The following is a 23,068-nucleotide window of genomic DNA, read 5'->3' as shown; positions in this document are numbered from 1 at the left end:
GCTTTCTTTGCTATTCGAAAACAGATAGCAAAATTGCATTTTATCCACAAGGGGGCAAAGTAATTTCATACAAATTTTAACTCGATGTCTTAATCTGGCTGCTAGATTTTACCTATAAATGATGATTTTGAATCATAAATATTGAATAAATTGATGGATTTGATTTATTTTGATGTTTTATAGTCAGTATTTTGTTCGTGTTGGTGTGGTGAAAAATTTTGTGTTTCACTCGGTGGCAAAGTTTGTTTAACCTTCGTGCCTTGATACCCTCGCAACGCTCAAGATTCCACTTTTTGAATATTAGAATCTTTCGCTTGCTCAGGTATCAATATTGGCACGTGCGGTTAAACAACTACTTTGCCCCCTTGTAAAACAAATAACTAATTCAAACAAAATCAATGGTTAGGTCATGTAGGTACCTATTCTCTTTATCAGAAAAATATATTGTTTTAATTTATTAAATAACTTAATATCTTCGATGAAAAAAGTCCGTGACAAAGTAACTAATGTAAGAAAAAAAAACCTTGAGTCTGTCATTTGTCGTTCAATTAAATTTCATTTCGTCTACGTGTTCAAGAATAGACATTTTTACATCACGATCCAGCCTAACATTCATTAATAATTCGGTAATATAAAATAATTAAGTTAGATTGACCTAAATAAATTCCACACTAAATTGTTGCCACATTGCACATTTACAAAGAAAGTGGCGCCCTCACTCTATTTCTATTATTTCATATCGTACCGTATCAACCCACAAGAGCTAGAATGAATGGAACGAATGACTGAATGAAAATATGCATGTGTGTGACAGGCTACTTGACCCTTTTTTAAAGTCTTATTTGATTAAGTACTATCCAATTATCCGAAATATTACCATATTTTATTAAGACCTAAAAACAGCAAAAAATATTTTAAAAGTATATTTTTACGTAATCAGGCGAAAACAACACAGTCATGTTAATCTATAGATTATCTGTGCAACAGGTCATTCGACTACAAAACAACATTTTCTGACTATTACTGATTATTTTGACATGAAGTAAGTTCGAATTCGATGACGTCACTACATCGCTGACAGCGTTTTCGATGGCCAAAAAAATTACACACGTTTTTAATCGAAAATACGTAGTAATCTTACACTTTTATTACCCAAAATCTATAAATATTGTTTTTTTATGTCAAATAATACAGAAGACAATCATTTATTGTGCCAAATTCGATATGAGTCTAGTAGCCTATAAAATGGTAGCTATTGACAGGGTCCAGTGTTATCAATACAATGTCACTCATACGATCAGTTTTGTTCATTCCATTCGTGCCAGCTTTCCTGAATTTGCCTGTAATTAGGTATTTTTTTACAGGTATTGGAATACTGTATGAATTGTATGATGCAGGCTCTTCACAAGTTGCTTTATTCGCCAGACACGACGATAAGCCAAACATCAAAAAGCCAAATATTACGAAACGAATTCCGGCTTTAACCGACAAGGGGCACCGTTTGAAAGCTGGTTACCAACCATGGCTACGAATCGGTAATGATTTAGTATCATTTTGTAACCAGTTACTACAACACGGGATTCTTTTTTCCGTTTCAAACCCGGTTACCAAACGTGGTTACAAATCGGCAATGGGAAAGTCCCAATTTGAAGCCAGCTACGAATTAGGATTTTTTTTCCCGTTTCGAAGCTGGTTACCAATTTTTAGTTACGAAACGGTACTATTTCTCATCGGGGGCACCCAAAATATTTTTTTCATACAAATTTATTTATTAGCCTAAAAATCTTCATAAAATACACTAAGGTCAGTGCGGGCAAGACCGGCATAGTTTATTTGAAATAAAGTTTGAGTGGATAAAACTCTATAATTAATGTAGTCTGGCTTAATGCGCATGGTCCTATGAGAAAGCAAATATTATATTTTATACAGCTTTTATAATATTTTGGTGAAATAGGGTACTTTTAAGTCATAAAAATCACATTTTATAAGGCTCGGCGGGTTGACCGTCCTCCCGCGATGAGTACAGAAAGACCGTCTAGTGCTTGTTGTCGCGTAATTTCATATGAGACTAGCTTCCAAAATCATGATCATTGTTATTTTACGTAATAACAGGGCAGAATGTGCTAGATAATGAATAAAATAATGTTAAAATATTGAACATATAGGCATTTTTCTATTTATAAGGCAAGACCGGCATAAGTCCCGTAGATGGGGTTCATAACCTTTTCTTTTCAGGTCCAGATATTGCATAATACTGTTTTTCCAACGAACACCTGCGATATAATTTAGTCACGATATTACGGGCTCATATAAATCCAACTACTTATCTGTTTTTGAAACTTTTTTATTAAGAAAAGGTAATAGGATATTAAGATACGTGAATTGGTTTGGTAACATTTCTTAGCAATGCTTGGTTTTTCTATAGTTACTACCAGAATTACCACCTACCTGAGCTACCACCCCCGATAACCTATTGACGACACCCATGACGACTTTTTGTGAAAGTGACAGAAGTGACAGCCAGCAATGTCAATTAACGGTTGGGTAGCCGTAAAATAGTCGGTCAAAAGTGTCAAAACCGTTTTAAAGGGTCCCATACGGTCCCTGTTGGGTAATGCTGATTATAAAAATAATGACCAACTGGGTGGCTAGCCGAATGGCACAATCGCTCACGAAACGCTCACGAAACGAAGCGCTAGTAGATATCTATCTCTATCGCGCTTGCGTATTGGCGCGACAGAGCCAGCGGCGTATCGCTTTCGTTTGGCGTCGGAGAAATGCCATTCGGCTAGCCACCCTGGAAACCCTACTCTCTTTTGAAATATTTGTCGCCGCATGTTGCACAATCTAAATATACTTAAACAAAAATAATAAAAAACGGTTAGAGCTTACGATAATTCTACCAACTTAAATATGATGATGAATAATGCAGTGTAGGCTTACTTCTGTTCACCTCTTATCATTCTTCACAACCATGTCACATATATTTTATTTTTACTTAATACTTTCGAATGATTTTAGTAACACCATACGAATCATTATCAAAACTGTATTTCGAAGTTAAAATCAAAAACGGTACAACTATCATAAGCCAAAAACGTACTTATATATTGATATTGTTTACACTAGACTTATTTCTAATTAAGCCTAAAAAGGTTGGCAACTCCTTGTTTATCATATGCCGGTCTTGCCTTTCTCTTTTATGCCGGACTTTCTGACTAGGCACAATTTCTAAGTTACATATTTCAGAACATAAAACTAGAAATTGAGCGCGTTTTGAGTAGAATAATAGTACTAGTCAGAAATAACGGTTATTAAATGACTGCGTTACATACATGATATACAAATATTCCGACTGCTTCTATTTTATTTTATTTTTTTGCGGTACCATGTTGAACTCGATGTTCGAGTTCGAAACGAGAAACAAGTTTATTGTTAACTAGTGTTCGTCCTAGGGATATGTATTGAAGACCAATGGATTAAGGATGAAAAACTACTATACCTCCTGAGGTGTGAGAAGCGTAGATATATAAACAAAAAAGTTATAGTCAATAGACGGTCTTTTCGGGTAGACGGTCTTCCCCACACTGACCTTATGTGTTTATCCATAAAGATACCTAGACTAGATTATCCGCTAGCGTCCCACAATAAAATAAATATTACTACAAACTCTGTGAAGTGTACATCAATTGTAACCATCTTGTATTTATTTCTGTTCGAATCTTCAGCAAACTATGTAAATTCTGCTGTATTTACACAATGAACATCTGGTTCAAAATGTTACTACAAAGTTTTCTTGTAGGGCTCAAGTTTATATTGTACATGTAGATAGGTGCGCATTCATTTTTTCCAAGCTTTTATTGCCTAGATTTGAAGCTCATACCAACTGTTAACGCCATGACTGCATAACGCAACACTGCCCAGGATAGCCAACTTAAGGAGTCCGCTACGCCAATGAGCGGCGGCCAGCGCCTCGGCATTCGTGACCAATCAGAATGACGACTGAAGCGCCACAGTTTTCCCCTTCATGTCCATATAATAAAAGCGAGGAACAAAGCACCAATTGCCCAGTCGTCCGCAAAATGACGACGTCAGACCGCCCCACGAGGATGGGGCGCGCCCCGACACAGCCCCCCCAGCGCCCAGCGCGGAAGGGGCCACTCACACCCCAGCAGGGGTATCGAATGAAGACATACCACCACCAGCGCCCCCTTTTTTCTAATCGAACTTTCTCTCTTAACGTGTCCTTTGACTACAAAAGTAACCTATCAAATTGTCAATTTAAATCCATTAACAATGGTCATTATAAAAAAAACTGTTTTATTTAAATGACACTGACTCTCGTGGGACGCTAGAGGTAATATACGTATAGTATGAACAGTCTTTCCTTATCTTAGCGTGCTGACTTGCCACGCCGAGGCGGGCCGGCGCTGTAGCCGGTTGATGGTGGGACGGCCCCATTGTAGCCAGAGGTAGCCTACGACTAGGCAGATGGCTGTTTCTATGTAGAACCCGTCGATTCGGGTCACACACGTGCCTCCGCCGTTTTTACAGAGCTGAAATGAAACATAAATTATCTTAGGAATGTGTTTAGTATAAGTTTATCATTATCAAATAATCATGTAAAAATACCCTTTATATTAGAGCTCTATAATGGTTGTCTATGGGCTAATCGATAAGTAATAACTTTATGAATAACATTGTAATAATTAAATTATAGGTATTGATTGACACAATTTGTAAATAAGAGGTTCGAAATAAGGTTAAATATTACACTTAAATTGCACATATCTAAATCGTGTTTTCAGTAGGTACCTAATTTATTAGTACCTAGGTAAACACCAGTTAAAGCGCAATGCAAGATTAGCAAAATTATGTCATTTAATTAAACGTGTTTTATTCGCTGATGCAGAGGTTTAATAATGGAGACAATTGTCTGCAACCATTTGCAAATGCTTTGCTTGCAACTAATTTAAATACATCATACGGCACGTACGTATAGCATTATCATTGAATTTATTGTTCCTGAGAAAATGGTTCCAGCGCGATGTTAGATTGAAAAGGAAAGTATAAAGGATTAAACAGTAAAACCCTTTCTCTTTGATAACTTCTTGCCCATTATTCTAGTTTATCTGGGGTCGGGCCTCCTTGTGCATCGGAGCCAGGATATTCTATCCCGGGATGTTTGTTGGTGCAAGTTTCTGGGCTCTTAATGAATATGAATAAATCCTTCTTTGACAACAATTACAAATATTGTACTTACATCGCTTTCAAGTTTTGAAGAGCAAGTATTATCGCTCATCTCCGGTAGTGAACAGTTCTTGAAAGTCAAATGGTCTATAGCCCACAGGGCTAAAGTGTTAGGCCAGTTGGTCCCCAAGTTGGACACAGTGTTGAGTAACGTCATGTAAGTCCCGCCCACGGCTGGGTCTGAGACTTTGGCGAAGAAAGCCATGACTGCTACGAACATGCAGTAGAGGCAGGTCTGAAATGATAAAATTAGGGTTCAAATTGTGTACCAGGCAGACTGCCATCTAAGGTCCGGTTGCATCAAACCGTCTGTCACCGTTACAGCGTTCGCTAAATTTTTTTTTTGTATGGGAAGTTCTATAGACGTCTGCTGCGTGACGATGATATTATGTCTGTCAAATGTGGTTGATGCAACTGGCCCTAAGCCTAACTCAGAGCTTGAACATCTTTGCTGGTTACTCCTAATATACTTGCACATCCATTCCGTTAACCTTTCGGATATCTTTTAAAACATCTCCGACACGTGACGCAAGAATTAGCTTAGTTTAGTTGTGTCTTTGCAGGTCATTTTATTTTAAGGTTGTAGTAAAATATTGACACAAACTGGGAAGGTTTAATTAGCGAGCGAGGTATTGATGTTAGAGCGCCATGAATTTTGACCGACTCGCTTACGGCAGTGAATTTAATTTTATTTCTAAAAATTAACACTGGACGGATCTGGGGCCAATTCTCGAAGTTACAAGTTACAAGTAGTAGTCAATGTCTAATAAGACAAGTTGGAACTAGAGACTTTCGCTTGTAACTTGTAACTTTCAGTTTTGAGAAATGGGCCCCTGCTCCTAGAGAGATCATCTACTAAAATTGATTAGATTGTAGAATGGTGATTACCTGATGAAAAACGTACAAAGCCATCAACACCAAAAGGTACGAGTAAGAAGGCCCAGAGTCGCCAAGTAGCGAAGGCGTTAGGGCCACCAAACCAGCGGCTAGCGGACCGACTATCAGTCGGAACGGGAACGCGTGCAGCCATAGGGACAGCGGCGCGGGGCCCGTCGTGTAGCGAGCTAGTAGCTGAAAATTAGAAAACAAAACTTTACGTCAGAATGCCTATCGTTAAGTATCTGCTTGTCTATCGCTCTTAGGTATCCGAACCATAAAGGTGCAGATAGAAATTTCCATTTACTTGTTTCAAAGTTAGAGAAGAGAAGGATCCAGTTACAATTTACAAGTGGTAGTCAATGTCTAATATGACAAGTTGGAAAATTACTTCTGCTTGTAACTTATACTTTCAGTTTTGAGAAATAGGTCACTGGCTGTTAATACTAACAATGTCTATTATGTTACTGTGGGTACTTTTATTGTAAATTATGCGAGAGTGCAAGAGTATGATATTTATTGTACAGCGAGCATCGAATATAGGTACTGTAACAACCAAAGGCAAATAAAAAAAACACACATTTATTATTTTTATGGTACCTTACAAAGGTACATACATACATACAATCACGTCTGTATCCCATAAAGCGGTAGGCAGAGCACACAAAACTACCAAAGCTTCAGTGGCACTCCTGGCAAATAAGGGGTTGAAAGAAAACGAAACTGTGACATTGCAGTGACAGGTTGCCAGCCTCTCGCCTACGCCACAATTTCACCCATATCCCATAGTCCCATTCTACGACACCCACGGGAAGAAAGGGGGTGGTGAAATTTTAACCCGTCACCACACAGGGGTACAAAGGTACGTTACATTATATTCGGCGCTTTGACTGTACCTACCAAAAGTAAAAATAAAAATCTTACCACTGGTAATATAATTTGAACTGGAACTAGTGGTACGGCCAACAACGCCATATCTTCTCTAGGCACACCGGCCTCTACTAATTTGAGACCAGACACCGCGTCACTGGCACAGAAACCAAGCTGAAACATAGAACATACAGTTAATAGGAGAACAGATTTTTTTTGCGCAGTCTTGGTTTAAACACGCTATATTAAAAAATCCGTTTTTTTTTTTCGGAAACTTTCAAAGGAAAATTGGAATCCCATTCCTTAAAAAATTATTACAAGTTTCCTAAAAAATCTGTGGAACATTTGGCAAGATTCCGATTGAACAATAGTAGTCCAAAATGTTCAGCAGACATATTCAAATACAAATACATTCCATTTATGTGAATTTTGCCAGACTCGATCAAATATCAGATGGCTACATTTTCCACTTCCATGTATTAAAGTAACTTTATTTAGGAAAAAACCGGCCAAGAGCGTGTCGGGCCACGCTCAGTGTAGGGTTCCGTAGTTTTCCGTATTTTTCTCAAAAACTACTGAACCTATCAAGTTCAAAATAATTTTCCTAGAAAGTTTTTATAAAGGTCTACTTTTGTGATTTTTTTCATATTTTTTAAACATATGGTTCAAAAGTTAGAGGGGGGGGGGACGCACTTTTTTTTCCTTTAGGAGCGATTATTTCCGAAAATATTAATATTATCAAAAAACGATCTTAGTAAACCCTTATTCATTTTTAAATACCTATCCAACAATATATCACACGTTGGGGTTGGAATGAAAAAAAATATCAGCCCCCACTTTACATGTAGTCCGTCCGTCCAAAATAAAAAATGGAAAAAAATGTTTTATTAGGGTACTCCCCCTACATGTAAAGTGGGGGCTGATTTTTTTTTCATTCCAAACCCAACGTGTGATATATTGTTGGATAGGTATTTAAAAATGAATAAGGGTTTACTAAGATCGTTTTTTGATAATATTAATATTTTCGGAAATAATCGCTCCTAAAGGAAAAAAAAGTGCGTCCCCCCCCCTCTAACTTTTGAACCATATGTTTAAAAAATATGAAAAAAATCACAAAAGTAGAACTTTATAAAGACTTTCTAGGAAAATTGTTTTGAACTTGATAGGTTCAGTAGTTTTTGAGAAAAATACGGAAAACTACGGAACCCTACACTGAGCGTGGCCCGACACGCTCTTGGCCGGTTTTTTTTAACATATTACAGTAAATTTTTTACAAAAAAGACGGTTTTTAAACACGTGTCTCAAATATGGCAGGCGGGTGGTCCAATCAAATTGGGTCATACTTCAAGTTGTTTTGAAGTTGAAGGTGTTGAACCTTTACTGAATGCCGTCCTTGTTTAGTGACGAATGGTTTGTACAAGTATGAGGAAGCTTAGATATAGTTTTAGACGGTTTTATTTATTTTATATGTTTAGGTATATCGTCGCACAGGGTCCAGGAGCCGGTCCCTGCCACTTAACAGCTTGTTTTTCCCACAGTCCGGCTCCCGGCGCCTGCCACTTAACGGAATGTTTTATAAAATGACCGCGCCACTTCTCCCCTATGCAACTTAAAGCTCTGCCACCTGAAGGGTTAAACGTTTGGATCAGATGCATCTATCTAGCTATTCTTTGGTTGATTAAAAGTGTGATGTCCGATTTTTGAGAAAAAAAAACACTGTGAGATGTTGCAAGCGAAGTTATAGTTATCATTGAGTAAAAAGTACAGTTAGTAATAAAAGCTGTAACAACTGCAAATTCATGCTTAGTCATGCCCACTTGTTTTATTGATTGTAATTAACATACGTCGTAAATTTGATAACGTTTTCTATGCACCATAGAAACCAAATGAAACCTTTATAGCCATATTTGTAATTTCAATTGTTCTGCATTGTAAGGTGCCTATAAATTAAAGTGATTTTCATTTACTTTTAAACATAGATACATCCTTGAGGTGCTAGTTAGGTAATAATGATAAATGATTGTAAATCGTGACATAGGTATACTTAGCAACAGGATGTTTATTTGTCACGTAAATCTATTAATATTTCCAACCATCTTAAAATAGCAAACTAATAATTCTTAAAGTTACGTAACTTACCTTGGCAGTAAATAGAACTAGAGCTAAAGTCCGAACTGCAGGCAATTTCACAATAGTATACAACTGTTTGTATGCATCAACTATGACACTCATTCCTTTAGTCTCATTCTCTTTGTGATCCCTTTCTTTAGCCTCATGTTTGAAGATCGCTATCAGTGTAGTTGAAGCGATGAAGACCCAGCCCCAGAAGAACAGGAAACTGGCTAGAGTGACAAGGCCAACGTCTTCTGGGACGATTCTGAGATATTTGTTGCAGAAGTACGGAGATTCTAGGGCTAGGAATAAGACGTAGCCGAGGAAGAAACCAGCGGTTTGGCCTACTGTGTTACAGGTTGACGCATGGCCTACATTGCACCTGCAAAGAGATTTACGTTAGTTTTTTTTTTCAGTAAAGCAGTAATGTTAATGCTATACAGACTGATACAGTTAATATGGAAAAGTATAGGTTAAATTTAAACATCACATGTTTTCTGGTAAAGTTGGGTGTGATTGATAGATTTAAAGGTTACTCAGACAGCTTTGGTGCATTAAGCAGGATTGCTGGTAAGAGTGGTAAGTAACTTCAAGAGGGTGGAAAGTATATTATGGCCAATAACTTTTCTCAACAAAATAATTCTAATTATTAAGATAGCAGGATACTTATTGATATGACACTTATGTTTAGAGGAAATGAAACATTCCTGACATGTATACTATTAGAAATAATGCTTACCTTTTCAACATAGTCAGAGCCCAACCATCAACTGCTATATCTTGTGTAGCCGCCAAAAAGTTCAAAAACAAAAATGTAACAGTGAGAAGCATCATGTTAGGAGCTTTGTCATCAGACCCTAGCCAGTCTGTAATGCTGCTCGACATAATGATCATAACAATGCCAATGAGATACTGAACAGGCACCAACCAAGTCTTCCGTCGGCCAAACTTTGGCCAGAATAATGCATCAACTATTGGTGCCCATAGTAATTTGACACTGAACGGCCAATTCACAAAGCTGAATTCTGCCTAAAAATAAAATGTAAAAACACTTGTGAAAATAACACTGAAATAGTCATACTCATTAGGCCAATATACATATTTACCATTTACATAGCAAGTCATTTACACAAGTGAAAGAAGTTTTGTTAATTGTTGTTGAGTTTTTAACTAAAAACCAGGATCTAAAAAAGGCATAGAATAATAATCATATAAATGGAGCAAAGTAATTAGGAGTTTTTAAAGAAAATTCTAAATGACATGGCTTTCATACCTGTTGTGTATAGGTGATTCCTCTATTTTGTAAAAGCATAGGCACCGCTCCAGCTAGGCCCAGGGGAATCCCTTGCAAAGTGTACAGAAATAATAATACGGCGATATTCAGTTCATCTCCTTTTATGTTACTTTGTCCAGTATATGTAAGTGTAGAACCATTTTCAATCAACTCTTCCTTTTCTGGCACATTTTTTCTTTTAGTTACGGACATGATTAAAGCTCGTATGGCCTAAAAATAATAACAAATCACAAAAAATCGACTTCCCTGTTCAAGGCCTCGAAGTTCTGTGTAACAAGAGAAGTTTATTTCACAAACCTTAATTTTCACACACAGTTATGAATGAATATAATGAGCCGCTGTATTTGTGGGCTTTAATGAAATCAATATTTTAATTTCAATTCATAAATTGACATGAATTTTCCACGTTACCAATGGAAAATGTTTTCAAAACGCGAGCTCTCAGCACTACACGTCAGTGAGATGAAATGTCAAACCACAGATAACTTTAGGATGCGATTGAAAACGAATGAAACTATGTAAGGCCGGCAACAGACAGTCTTAATTTTCATAATCTTAAAAAAAGATTTGTATGCAAACTGACAGTTCAAACTGACACTGACAGATCTGTCAATGTCAGTTTGCATACAAATCTTTTTTTAAGATTATGAAAATTAAGACTGTCTGTTGCCGGCCTAACAGATTACACTGCAGAAAAAAATACAGAAAGTTTGAAAACTTTAGCACTAACCTAACAAGGCGCTAAAAATCATGGACCTTCAATAGGGACTGAGCTCACACTTTTTTTGCCATACTAAATTGAACTTTATCACCGGTGCAGAAAGGCGTTCTTGTCAGACTAGCAAAAGTGTGTCCACATGAGAGGGTCAAAGTTGAGGCTGTTGTCCCTCTCGCACGTGTGACCAGTGTTAAAGAGATTACTATAGTCACAGTATAATAAAGAGTACTATCGTACAGTATGGCCACTCCCGCTCCCCGCTGAAAGTGCCGCCCACCCCCTCTCGGTTACCTCACAGTTACCGCCTGTCAAAAACACGAACAGTCGACCTGTCAATCCTGTCATATTTCACTCATACAAGCATAGTACGCGTTCAACTACACGAGCTTAGACAGTGTGCTGGGAACGCGCCTCTTTCATATATTTGATCGCCAGTGTCCGAGGTGTGCTATAGACGCTATAGTAGTAGTATTTTTACCTGTGTGATAACTAAGTTTATAAACTTCTTAAATTATTTTTGTATTATATCGAGGCCAAGGTATTAATACCTTGTAACGAATTGGTAAGTCATTATTATGAAGCCATAAAACCAAAGATTTGCTCAATTAAAAAAAAACCTTTAATTTGGTATTAGTAGATTTGGTAGTAACGTTGAATATTGACTGGTATTCCCAAAGTATGACAGTGATGACGTCATTCAAATGATTTTGACAGTGGCAATAAGTGCGAGAGGGACACCAGCCCCAACTTTACCCTCTCATGTGGACACACTTTTTGGCCTTACTCAATCTAGCTTTATATATCTAAATCTATGCTAAAAATCGATTGTGATAAGCAGACATCGGATTCCGTGGGGCGAAACTTCTTGACAGCTAGGGACTTCCTATATCGATAAACTCATTTATCGATACTAGTTCTAAATACCAGTGATCACACAAAGGTTTGCTTAGAAAATATTTTTTTATTAAAAGAGTATGCGCATGTGACACTGTTTGAGTTGCAGGCGTCGATAGGTTACGGTAACCGCTTTCCACCGCACCGGACCGTATGCTTGGTTGCCACCGACGTAGTATAAAAAAACAGTATATAATAAAATAAGAACTCAATTTTCTTCTTCTTTTTTGAAAACGTTTTTAAAAGTTTACTCGTCACAATTTATTTCGACGCTATTTATTTTAGACGCTATGTATGAATTTCATACTGGTCTTCAGAACAATAGTTACAAAAAACACACAATGTTGGGGGCGGTCACTAGTATATAGAACTAGTATCGATAAATGAGTTTATCGATATAGGAAGTCCCTAGCTGTCAAGAAGTTTCGCCCCACGGAATCCGATGTCTGGACTGATAAGTATCACAAGTATAATTTTTCATAAGTATCATAAGTATAACTTTTATGGGATGGAATAAGTATTCCATCCCATAAAAGTTAAAGAAGAAACTAAATTTACAGAAAAATAATAAATTACATTTAAAAAAAAACTCTTCTGTTACTAAAGTTAGGATATAATCGGAAGTTTTGGAACGACCCGCTTAACAGCTGACATGTCAAAATTTAAAAATGTCATTTGTCATTGTCAATAAGTTTAATTTCCGTATTTTCTGGTTGTTATTTTGAACTCGAAATAAATGCTTTCATTGAATTGTAATCATTACATTTACATACATAACAATTGAGTAGAGATATCTGTTGAATCTCATGTATTAAAAGTTGTAAGAAATGGTTCGCCAGTGCTTTTTACGATGTTTACTAGACTCGCACGCGCCTGTCAAGTTGCCGCACAACGTTGAAATCCTAACGGGTCGAAGTAAAATCACCAAGATAAAAGATCAGTCATGCTCTCGTCATCAATGTGAGTGTTATCGTATCGCGCGAATCGAGATATGTATAAAGATTAAGTCGGGCACACATTGTACTGAGTTTGAATCTACTTTTATTGAAACACCGTCTTGGTGAACGGACTGCTGGTCGGTAGCCTCTAGATTTTAGGTTTTTGTTCCATAATATTCTAGTTTTAGTAAAACATTTTGTTGTAGTATCTTTATTCATTATTCTTCAGTTTGTGTGTCTAAATAATTCTTGTTTGTTTCCAGTGAGTTTAAAAGCAGATTGCAATGAATGTGTTGTTGAAGTGAAACAAATTGGAATAAACCCGTCTGGTCTCGATGGCTTTGCTATGAAAAAAGATGCCACATACAAACTAGGACATGGTACAAAAATTGAAATATTACTTAACTTCTACTCTCATGTTATAGAGTTTGATCCTCCCCCAGAAGGATTTGATCCACCTAAAGTTAACACCAAAAGAAAATTAGAGGAAGAGGAAGAATCACCTAGGAAAAGGAAAAACCTAAAAGTTGAAGAGGAGTCAGACACATCTAACTCTACTAAAAAGACTGAAAAAACAATGGATCAAGATATACCAGAAGCAGTTGAAAATGTATGGGAGGAAATAGACAAAGGAGAACTCTACATATTTACATCTAAAGGTGTCAAATCTAGCCATAAAATAGCTGCTTTTGATATGGATGGAACACTAATTAAAACTAAATCAGGGAAAGTCCATCCTGTGGACACTAATGATTGGCAGATTGCCTTCCCTCCGGTATCACAGAAATTAAAAGACTTATATTCTATGAATTTTAAAGTAGTAATTCTAAGTAATCAAGCTCCTATCGGTAATGGTAGGGTAAAAATAGAGGATTTTAAGAAGAAAATAGAAAATATAGTTGCAAAATTAGATGTGCCTATACAAGCATACATAGCTACTGGGAAAGGGTTTTATAGGAAGCCTACTCCCGGGATGTGGAATTATTTAACTGAAAAGGTAAGTTGATTGAAGAAAAAACTACAGAAGTAGAACTCAAGTGTGTGCTATTTGCCTCATAATAGTAAGAAAGAAAGAAAGAAAGAAATCTTTTATTTGCAGAAAAAGGGTACATAGCGTCTTATTAGTATAAAATAGTTCCACCTTCTTCAGCTGTTATAAACAGCATGCAAATGTATATGTTGACATGAATTAAATATACCTACAGAAAATAAAAACCTCTATGACACAGCATTGGATAGCAAACATAAATTATTATACCTTACTTTTAAAGTTATTTACAGTAATTTACATACAAAGGTAAATTACAAAGGTAAAGTACATTAGGTATATTAAATTATAAGTAGCTCACCTTGGAACAAAAATAATCTTTAATAAAGACTGTATTGTTAAGTATGAAGACAACTTTGAGTAGCTGTATTTTTTTGCTATTATATTTTTTTCTTATAACAAGCCATGGGCTTAATAAGGCACATAATAAGGTACACATTTTGTCCTAGAAACTCGACGTAAAGCATATGGTTTAGACAGTATTGACTTAATCCTCCCGAGTACCAATTACGATTTCGGACAAGTGCTACTAGAAAATTCACAAAGTGCGTAAAAGACGATACGATTGCGAAAAAAAATTGTATGGTGCGAACCTCAACGACACATGATCCACAAAGCAGAATATCTGGACATAGTCTAGCCACTGTTATTTTAAAAAAATATAGTTCAGGATCTGTGTATGGCGGCCATTTAGAGAATGTGGCATGGTGCTTACTCTAACTTCGACTTTGATGTCGAATTTGACTATCATACATTGTTTATATCGATCTGGTTTAAGCACTGTTCAAACACCATGAATGTCAATTAGGCTTTGGCCTATGGCTAATTTTTTTATCTGTTTCTCTCATCCTGCTAGCATCAAAAATTTACGGCAATCCGGAACGTTGCTCAAAATTGCGTTTTTTTAAATTATATAAATTCGCCGCATTTATTCTACAAGTACCCAATTGGAAAAATCATGAAGAGGACTCTTAAAGAATATGTTTTGGCAGCATATTAACCTTTGTTTGTTGAAATCGTACAAAGAGTCATTGAAATATTCTCAAATTAAGCCAGATAGGGGTTGTCCGAAATTTATTTGCTAGACCTTAATGAAAGTACCATAAAGTCCCTAAAATAAAAAAAAAATCAGACCTTATATCAAATAGTACTTACCAATACCTTAAGATCATACTCTCGGAACATAATAATACAAAATTATGCACATGTCAACATTTAGACGAAGTTTGTTTTGTCCTTATACTTAACGATACAGTCCTTACTATATTATTTTCACATAGAATAAGACCTCTAAATATTTAATTAAATATATTGCATGCCTTTGATTGAATGCTTGTAAGCTGCCATATTATATTCATGTTAATAGTTATAGTTGTTTAATAACATATTAGATTAAAGAAGACTATTGAATTCTGTATTTTTTTCAGAAAAATGATGGCATAGAAGTACACATGGATAAAAGTTTCTACTGTGGTGATGCCGCCGGCAGAGTAGCCAACTGGGCACCAGGAAAGAAGAAAGATCACTCCATGGCCGACAAGCTTATGGCTGAAAACTTGGGTCTCAAGTTCTACACACCTGAGCAGTATTTCCTGGGGCATTCTGTTGCTAATGTACCTTTCAGCAATCCCGAGTTTGTCTCAAAACATCTGGCTTCGGAACCTTTTAATGATAATCTGTTTGGTAAAGAGAAAGAGGTAATTAGAAATACTATTAAATACCAGTAAAATTTTAATTAGTGTGCAGGATACACACTCACAAAATATATTCATTGTGAAACAAAATATGAACAATAAAAAAATTATGTAACATGGTGTGATAGGGACAGCACCATTATTACATTTTTTTTCTCCTACACTGGCTGTTATAAATGTTATATAACATGGTGTGACTGGGATTACCATTTGGATGTTTTTGAAAAATGTTTTTCAAAGTTGTCCACCCCACTTTTTTTGTACTATGGGCATTTTTTACGCGATTCATACTCAGAATCGCGAGGTCTTTCGATCCTAAAAGGAGAAAAAAAATGTCCCAAGATGATTATACATTTTTCAAACCTTCCATTCCGTTACCGCCATAAAATGTATGAAAAAATGGTAACGGAATGGGAAAAAACCTTGGGACACTTTTTTCTCCTATTAGGATTGAATGAGCTCGCGATTCTGAGTAATCTGAGTATACCACATAAAAATTTCCAAATCCAAAAAAAAGTGGACAACTTTGAAAAAAAAATGGCCCATATTTATATTTAACAGCCAGTGTGGGAGGTGGGAGTGCCATAAGGACCCATGAGACAGTAAGACCCAGTGTGTATTATATTGTACTCTCAGTTTTAATCAAATCAGAATCTTTTGTCAGCAAAATAAAGTATCATTTATTTTATTTTATTGCTGCCTATTGTAATAAGGCGGATCCATACAGAGGCAGTGTTGCTGTGTGGACTTGGTTATTTTTATTTTATTTATTTAAATACTCGATAATTTTCAACACTGCAGTTGGTGTTGATGCTTTACTCTCACAGTTGTTGTAATTTGATTATTCTTTACAGATTTTAGTCTTAGTCGGATTCCCAGGGAGTGGCAAGTCATTTTTAGCCAAGCAAATTGAGAACAAATCGCAGCATAAATATGTGGCGGTTTGCAGAGACGTTTTAGGATCATGGCAAAAGTGTGCTGCTGAAGCAAAAAAGTTATTGCAGGTAATTTCTTTATTTTATATTAATTCATAATAATTTATACAACATGACGCAACTATGGGAACAAATATTATTTTTAACAAATATTTTGATTTGTGTTTTTAAGTAGTCACACTACTATATATAAATTTAAAATCCGTCCATCCGTCATCCGTCATCCGTCGTGGTGGTGTCCGTCATTAGGCTACTTGGCCCCAATCGATTCTACCCACTTTTTTGTAGAAAGTTCCATGCTGCAAAAACGTTACCGTTAATCATTTTTTTTTAAGTCTATCTTATATTATTAATTACTGTCCGATTAACCATCTGCCGTGACAACGCCGCGATCCTGCTGAAGCTGTCCACCAGTATCGCTGGCCGCCACGCTTATGCTGGCGCCTCGATGGTGATGTAGAGCGTTCATATGCCGTGACAACGACGCGAGACGCGACCCTGCCGAAGCTGTCCACCAGTATTGCTGGCCGCCACGCTTATGCTGGCGCCTCAGTGGTGATGCGGAGCGTAATACTGTTAACCGCTGAAAGAAAATATTACCATATTTTATTACGACTTGAAAACCGCAAGAAAGAAACATTTTTAAAGTATACTTTCACTTTATCAGGCAAAAACAACATTAGCCATGTTAATCTATAGATTGTCTGTGATTGACGTCAATCGAATTAAACACAAAACTTCCTGTCATTTAAGTATGAGGCATAAAGTTCATTATGTCAGTGATTGCCTTGACATGAAGTTAAGTTAGGTTCTATGACGTCACTACATCGCTGACAGCGTTTTCGGTGGCCAAAGTTAAATCAAATATTACACACATTTTGACGTGATAACGTCTAATAACTCGTTACTACGGGCAGCATGCACGAAAAAGATGACGTAATTGTCCTGTTTCCCAATATAGCTTAAGCGCCATCTATTGGCGCGCGTTGGAATGGAACTAAGCGGCTGATCGATGCGCTCGGTATGGTTGTAGCGTGTGGCCTGAGTAAAGCACCACAGCTGCGACAGATGGCGCGCCCGTGTTTATTATTTTTGAGTGTTTGTAATTTAAAAACATGAAAGATTGCATTAAAATAAGCATCTTTTATAGAATGAAGTTGTTTGAAAAACCTACTTATTTAGGAGTTAGAGCAGTACGAAGTTGCGAATTTTCCCATAGTATTTACTAAGGCGCCATAGACTTAATAAATTTACGATGATTTTTTTTACCAATATAACCTATGTTAATATTGATAAATCATATAGAACACGTTTAAATAAGGATGTTTTGTTATATAAACTTTTTCTTCTCCATTAATATTTACTGAGATATTAGGGTTCTAAGATTAGTAAATGGCACTAGCACTTTAATAAAATTAACGCGTGTCTCGCAAACGGTCTAGGATACAAAATGACGACTTTTATATAGGTATAGGTTAGGTTCGTTAGGTATCTTCAAACGGCCGAAGGCTCCTATTCTGTGCAGTTTCTGTAATAAGCGGGGCTCCGTCGATATCGCTTTCTGTCTCTGGCGCCTTAGTAATGCTACGGGAAAATTTTGCAACTTTGCACCACTCTAACTCCTAAATTAGTAGGTTTTAAAAAAAACTTTAATTTATAAAAGAGGCTTATTGTAATGCATTCTTTCTAATAAGAACAAAACACTATGCTAGAAAGAGTGCAGAGGAAGTTCTGTAGGCACATTTATCCATCTCTATTCGTAACAGGAATGGTTGGTCTTCAAACTCTAGAAACCAGACGGAAACTGCTGCATATTATGCATTACCGCCAACTGTTTCACCATAGAGTAGATGACGCATCCGTGCTTGAGAGAATGGGGCTGCAAGTGCCAAGAGCGAATGTGGTGGTTGGCATGCCGGGCGCGGTGCCGGCGCGGCGGCGGCGGCGCCTGTTCGCGGCGGCCGGCGCACCGCTCGAGCCCGAGCTGCTCTTAACCGCATCATGTTGGAGACAGACGATATTGACATATTTGCTGATAGTGTTGGTGTGTTTTACAGAAAACTCTTAAGGTTCATAGACTCTACACTCTTTAGGTGATTAATGTAATAACCATAGTTTAACTTTTAAGTGTGTTTGCTTTTATTAATGCAATTTAACATGTACATAATTATATTACCACATAAGTGCTTTGGTGAAATACTGTTAACTTTTGTGTATTTTTAATAAATAAATAAATAAATAAAAAAACGTGAAAAAAGTCACAGAATCGGGCCCCTTTTGCTATACTCTGACCGCCCCTGTCTATACTACTGTAATGTTTGACGTTATCACGTTAAACTACCGTCCGTAAACCGACTTTACAGACAACCAATTTTTTTAATCGAAAATACGTAATCATTCACTTTTAATACTCATAATCTATAAATATTGGTTTCTTATGTCAAATAATACAGAAAACAATCATTTCTTGTGCCAAATTCGATATGAGTCTAGTAGCCTATTTTATATGACATCTTATTTAAATTTTTAATTTATACAAGATGAATCATATTTAGATGGAGATAAACTTACTTCCTCCTATATAATCATATCATTTTGATTAGGGAAAATAATTAAGTACTTATTTTACGATAGGTACCTTTCTTTTTCTGCTGATTGGTTGTCATTACTGAACCTTTGAGCTCCCTTGAACCGTTACATCGAACAATGTGTCAAAATGCAGACGGCATTTGAAATTGCGTAGCTGAAATGATTAGATAAGGTTTATTACGAAAAACAATTAAAATCTAAATGTTTGCTTACTCACATTTCCAATCATACGATCATAATTGAGTAGGCTTTGTTAGTTAGATACCTATAACCAGAAAAATGTTTTTGTACAAAATGAGTCTTTTTAATTTTATTAAACTAAAAAAGCACTGGCTGGCGCCAGATTGTTTTTTTTAATGTTGTGACCTATGGCACTAGCCACTCAAAACACAATATAATTATGTGCTTTAATGTAGACCATACGAGCTTTTTTATAAGGTACATTTTCCAACGTCACCTTTTTTTTCCCCGTTTATAGTGATGGAATAATAATTTTACCACTCTCATTCCGGTCATGGGTGTTATAGAAGTCGACTGTGGTGTGGGATATGGGTTTAATTGTGGCTATTGCCTAACGTCTAGCAACCTGTCACATTCAACCCCTTAATTTCACTTAAAAAAATATAATTGCATGTTCTCTGCTAACTCATTTTAATATGAATTCCTAAAGCCTGACCAGAAATATATGATTACTAGCTTTTGCCCGCGACTTCGCTCGCGTTAAATTCAAAAATTGCGGAATTCTCCATACAAACTTCCATCCTCCATTTTAGGGAAGTGGGGGGGTTAAAAAGAAACAAAAAGTAGCCTATGTCACTCTCCATCCCTTCAACTACCTCCACTTATTAAATCACGTCAATTCGTTGCTCTATTTTGGCGTGAAAGACGGACAAACAAACAGACACACACACTTTCCCATTTATAATATTAGTATGGATTGTCAGGAGGGCGCTGTTATTCTGATGTATAAGGTTACAGTTCAGTTCAGTATACAGAGTGTAACAAAAATGGTGGTGATCCGTTTAAGGGCGTACTCAGTATCGTATTCTTATCAGGAAAAAGTAGAAGAAAATTTTTTTTTCGCTAAAAAAATTTTCACTTTTGTATGAGCCGGGCCGCGCGAATCGGTCGAATCTCCATACAAAGATAAAAAAAATTTTACGATACTGAATACGCCCTTAAACGGATCACCACCATTTTTGTTACACTCTGTAAAGAAAATAGTTGTAATGAAATTCCGCAACATGGCGCGTAGTCATATATTTGTGGGTACGTAGCCGAATGGCACAACGCTCACGAAACGAAACGCTAGTAGATATCTATCTCTATCGCTCTTGCGTATTGGCGTGACAGAGCCAGACTACCTTTCGCGGCGTTTCGTATTCGTTTGGCGTCGCAGAAATGTCATTCGGCTACGGCACCTGGGGCCCGTTTCTCGAAAGGTACAAGCCTTGTATTACAAGTGTGTTTTTTAAATGTCAAATCGTATGGGTTGTCATGGAAACACACTAGGCTTGTAACTTTCGAGCAACGGGACCCTGGTCAGGCTTTACAAGCGTGAGTTAGAGTGATGTATGTATTTGTATCTTTTCAGCAAGGTAAAAGCGTCATAGTAGACAGTACAAATCCCGATGTGGAATCCCGCGGACGCTGGACGTCGCTGGCGAAGGAAATGGGGGTTCAGTGCCGTTGCGCCCGAATGTCCACCACTAAGGCGCACGCGCAGCACAACAACAAGTTTAGGGAGCTGATGAAGATCAAGCATGTGCCTGTCAACGATATTGTGTTTCATAGTTACAAGTTAGTTTCTTGTCTTCTTTATACCTTGATGGTTTATTGTTTAATTATTTTCCGTGGTCTAAAATCTGTCAAGAAATTAAGACGTTTCTTTTTGACAGTAAGTTGCCTTTTACATATGTGTAATTTTCCGGAAAAACTTCCCATTTTGTCGCTTGCCGTAAGAACATTTTGACAGGTTACGTAAAATACAAACAAATATCGTCCTTATCGTACCCGTTAAAGTGAGACGTTTCACTAAACTTACCACACATATACCTATACAATACTAGCTTTTTCCCGCAGCTTTGCTCGCGTTAGAAAAAGACAAAAAGTAGCTTATGTCAGTCTCCACCCCTTCAACTATCTCCACTTAAAAAATCACGTCAATTCGTCGCTCCGTATTGCCGTGAAAGACGGACAAACAAACAGACACACACACTTTCCCATTTATAATATTAGTATGGATAGTCGTAAAAAAGAACCCAACCCTGCTTGAGAACTATAGCTCAATTGGACGTAGTTTAGGGAAAAGGATCCGTCTTCCATAATTTACATTCAAAATAATGACTTGTCCTTTTGGCAGAAAATTCAAATTAAGAGTATATTGACAGTCTTGTCGTCTGCATTATTTTCCTTAAATCCCTCCATTATTGTTTGAACTCTTCCCTGCATGAGAGGGGACTCGTTCTCAGAAGTGGGATGGTTATCCATACTAATATTATAAATGGGAAAGTGGGTGTGTCTGTTTGTTTGTCCATCTTTCACGGCAATACGGAGCGACGAATTGACGTGATTTTTTAAGTGGAGATAGTTGAAGGGATGGAGAGTGACATAGGCTACTTTTTGTCTCTTTCTAACGCGAGCAAAGCCGCGGGCAAAAGCTAGTTGACTATAAAACTAGTGATTATGTCCTAATTTGTTTTAAATACTCTTGTTTCAGAAATAAATATACAGAGCCCTCGCCTAGCGAAGGTTTCAAGGAAGTAATAGTTGTGAATTTTAATCCCTGTTTCGAAGATAAACAAGCCGAAGAAGTGTACCGAATGCATTTGCTGGAGAAGTGATAACATTTGTGATTGGAAATATTAATAAAACAGTTATAAGGTCAGCAGATTTTTATTGCGTAGCGAAGATGAAGATGTATGGTACATTTGTTTTGAGTAGTATAGTTTAGGCCTATTTAGTAGGCCTAATAGAGTATTTTGGTATGGTTAACAACTCAATTGTTTGGTCAAATCCACCTAGTAATTCGAATTTCAATTTTTTGGATTCTAGGTGTATTGAATTATAAAGTGCTAACAATTGAGTCATTTACCTCACAGAGACCTGTACTGTAGATCAATGATGGACGCAAAATTCACCATGGATAGGATATCTCGGGTACGATTCGACATTGTGATGTCTCTTGACATAGTTTATCAAGCCAAATACAATATTCTTTTTTATTCACTATATCAAAAAATATTTTTAGTTTATCTAGTTGGGACGATTTATCCATATTGACTTTTAAATCAGGACGTAATCGCGTATCACTAAATATTATACCACGGCTATACCACGTGGACAACGCCCCTGAAACGTTGAAGGTCAGTTTAATATGTAGTGTTCTTTATTTTATTTTATTTATTAGGAGAACAAACAGAGTTAAATGTACATACTTTTGTATAAAAACTAAATTATATGGTAAACATGCATTTACCTCCACATCAGTTCTCACCGAAACATACATTGATACATTGAGTTTACGTCTAAAATTATACGCATTAACTAATGTTATATTTAAACAATTATGTTATTGCTTGGCAAGTAACGTGTTACGCGATTAAGTACCGATTTAAAAGTAAATATGTGCAATAATCGTGAAAGTTTAAACCACGATTTATCCATGGTGAAAATCACACCATCTGCTATAGTTAGAAGAAGTCAACACTCAACACTTATTAGATCAGACAACGAGATAGTTTACCTAAAGTTAAGTAAGGCATTTACATAAGCGTAGTGAAAAAATATCGAGGTACGATTTGACTACCAATTGACAGCAAATTTAACAGTGTAAGTGAATTTTCACATT

The 23,068-nt window shown here is 36.6% G+C and overlaps 2 protein-coding genes across 3 annotated transcripts; one reads left to right on the top strand and one right to left on the bottom strand.

Annotated features, from left to right (window-relative positions):
- Positions 1-3,600: 3,600 nt before the first annotated feature.
- On the bottom strand, positions 3,601-10,841 carry LOC125230579 (acetyl-coenzyme A transporter 1). Its single transcript, XM_048135776.1, has 8 exons — positions 10,700-10,841; positions 10,382-10,612; positions 9,848-10,137; positions 9,136-9,490; positions 7,051-7,170; positions 6,139-6,321; positions 5,264-5,485; positions 3,601-4,556 (listed from the first exon to the last, which is right to left on the bottom strand). Exons 2-8 carry the CDS (start codon positions 10,592-10,594, stop codon positions 4,389-4,391), a joined length of 1,551 nt encoding a protein of 516 aa, XP_047991733.1. The 5' UTR covers positions 10,595-10,612; positions 10,700-10,841; the 3' UTR covers positions 3,601-4,388.
- Positions 10,842-12,703: 1,862 nt separating this feature from the next.
- On the top strand, positions 12,704-22,105 carry LOC125230269 (uncharacterized protein F21D5.5). 2 transcript variants are annotated; one of them, XM_048135379.1, is made up of 6 exons: positions 12,704-12,974; positions 13,216-13,949; positions 15,428-15,697; positions 16,549-16,698; positions 20,813-21,018; positions 21,938-22,105. In XM_048135379.1, the coding sequence occupies exons 1-6, from the start codon at positions 12,842-12,844 to the stop codon at positions 22,059-22,061; spliced, it is 1,617 nt and encodes a 538-aa protein (XP_047991336.1). In that variant the 5' UTR covers positions 12,704-12,841; the 3' UTR covers positions 22,062-22,105. The 2 variants fall into 2 exon arrangements, with proteins under 2 accessions (XP_047991336.1, XP_047991337.1); XM_048135380.1 differs by having other exon boundaries at positions 12,955-13,089.
- The last annotated feature ends 963 nt before the right edge of the window (positions 22,106-23,068 follow it).

This window comes from Leguminivora glycinivorella, chromosome 10 (genome assembly GCF_023078275.1).
Source record: "Leguminivora glycinivorella isolate SPB_JAAS2020 chromosome 10, LegGlyc_1.1, whole genome shotgun sequence".
NCBI lineage: Eukaryota > Metazoa > Arthropoda > Insecta > Lepidoptera > Tortricidae > Leguminivora > Leguminivora glycinivorella.
Note: the sequence above shows the minus strand (reverse complement) of the source record. Positions and strands in the feature narration are given on the sequence as shown.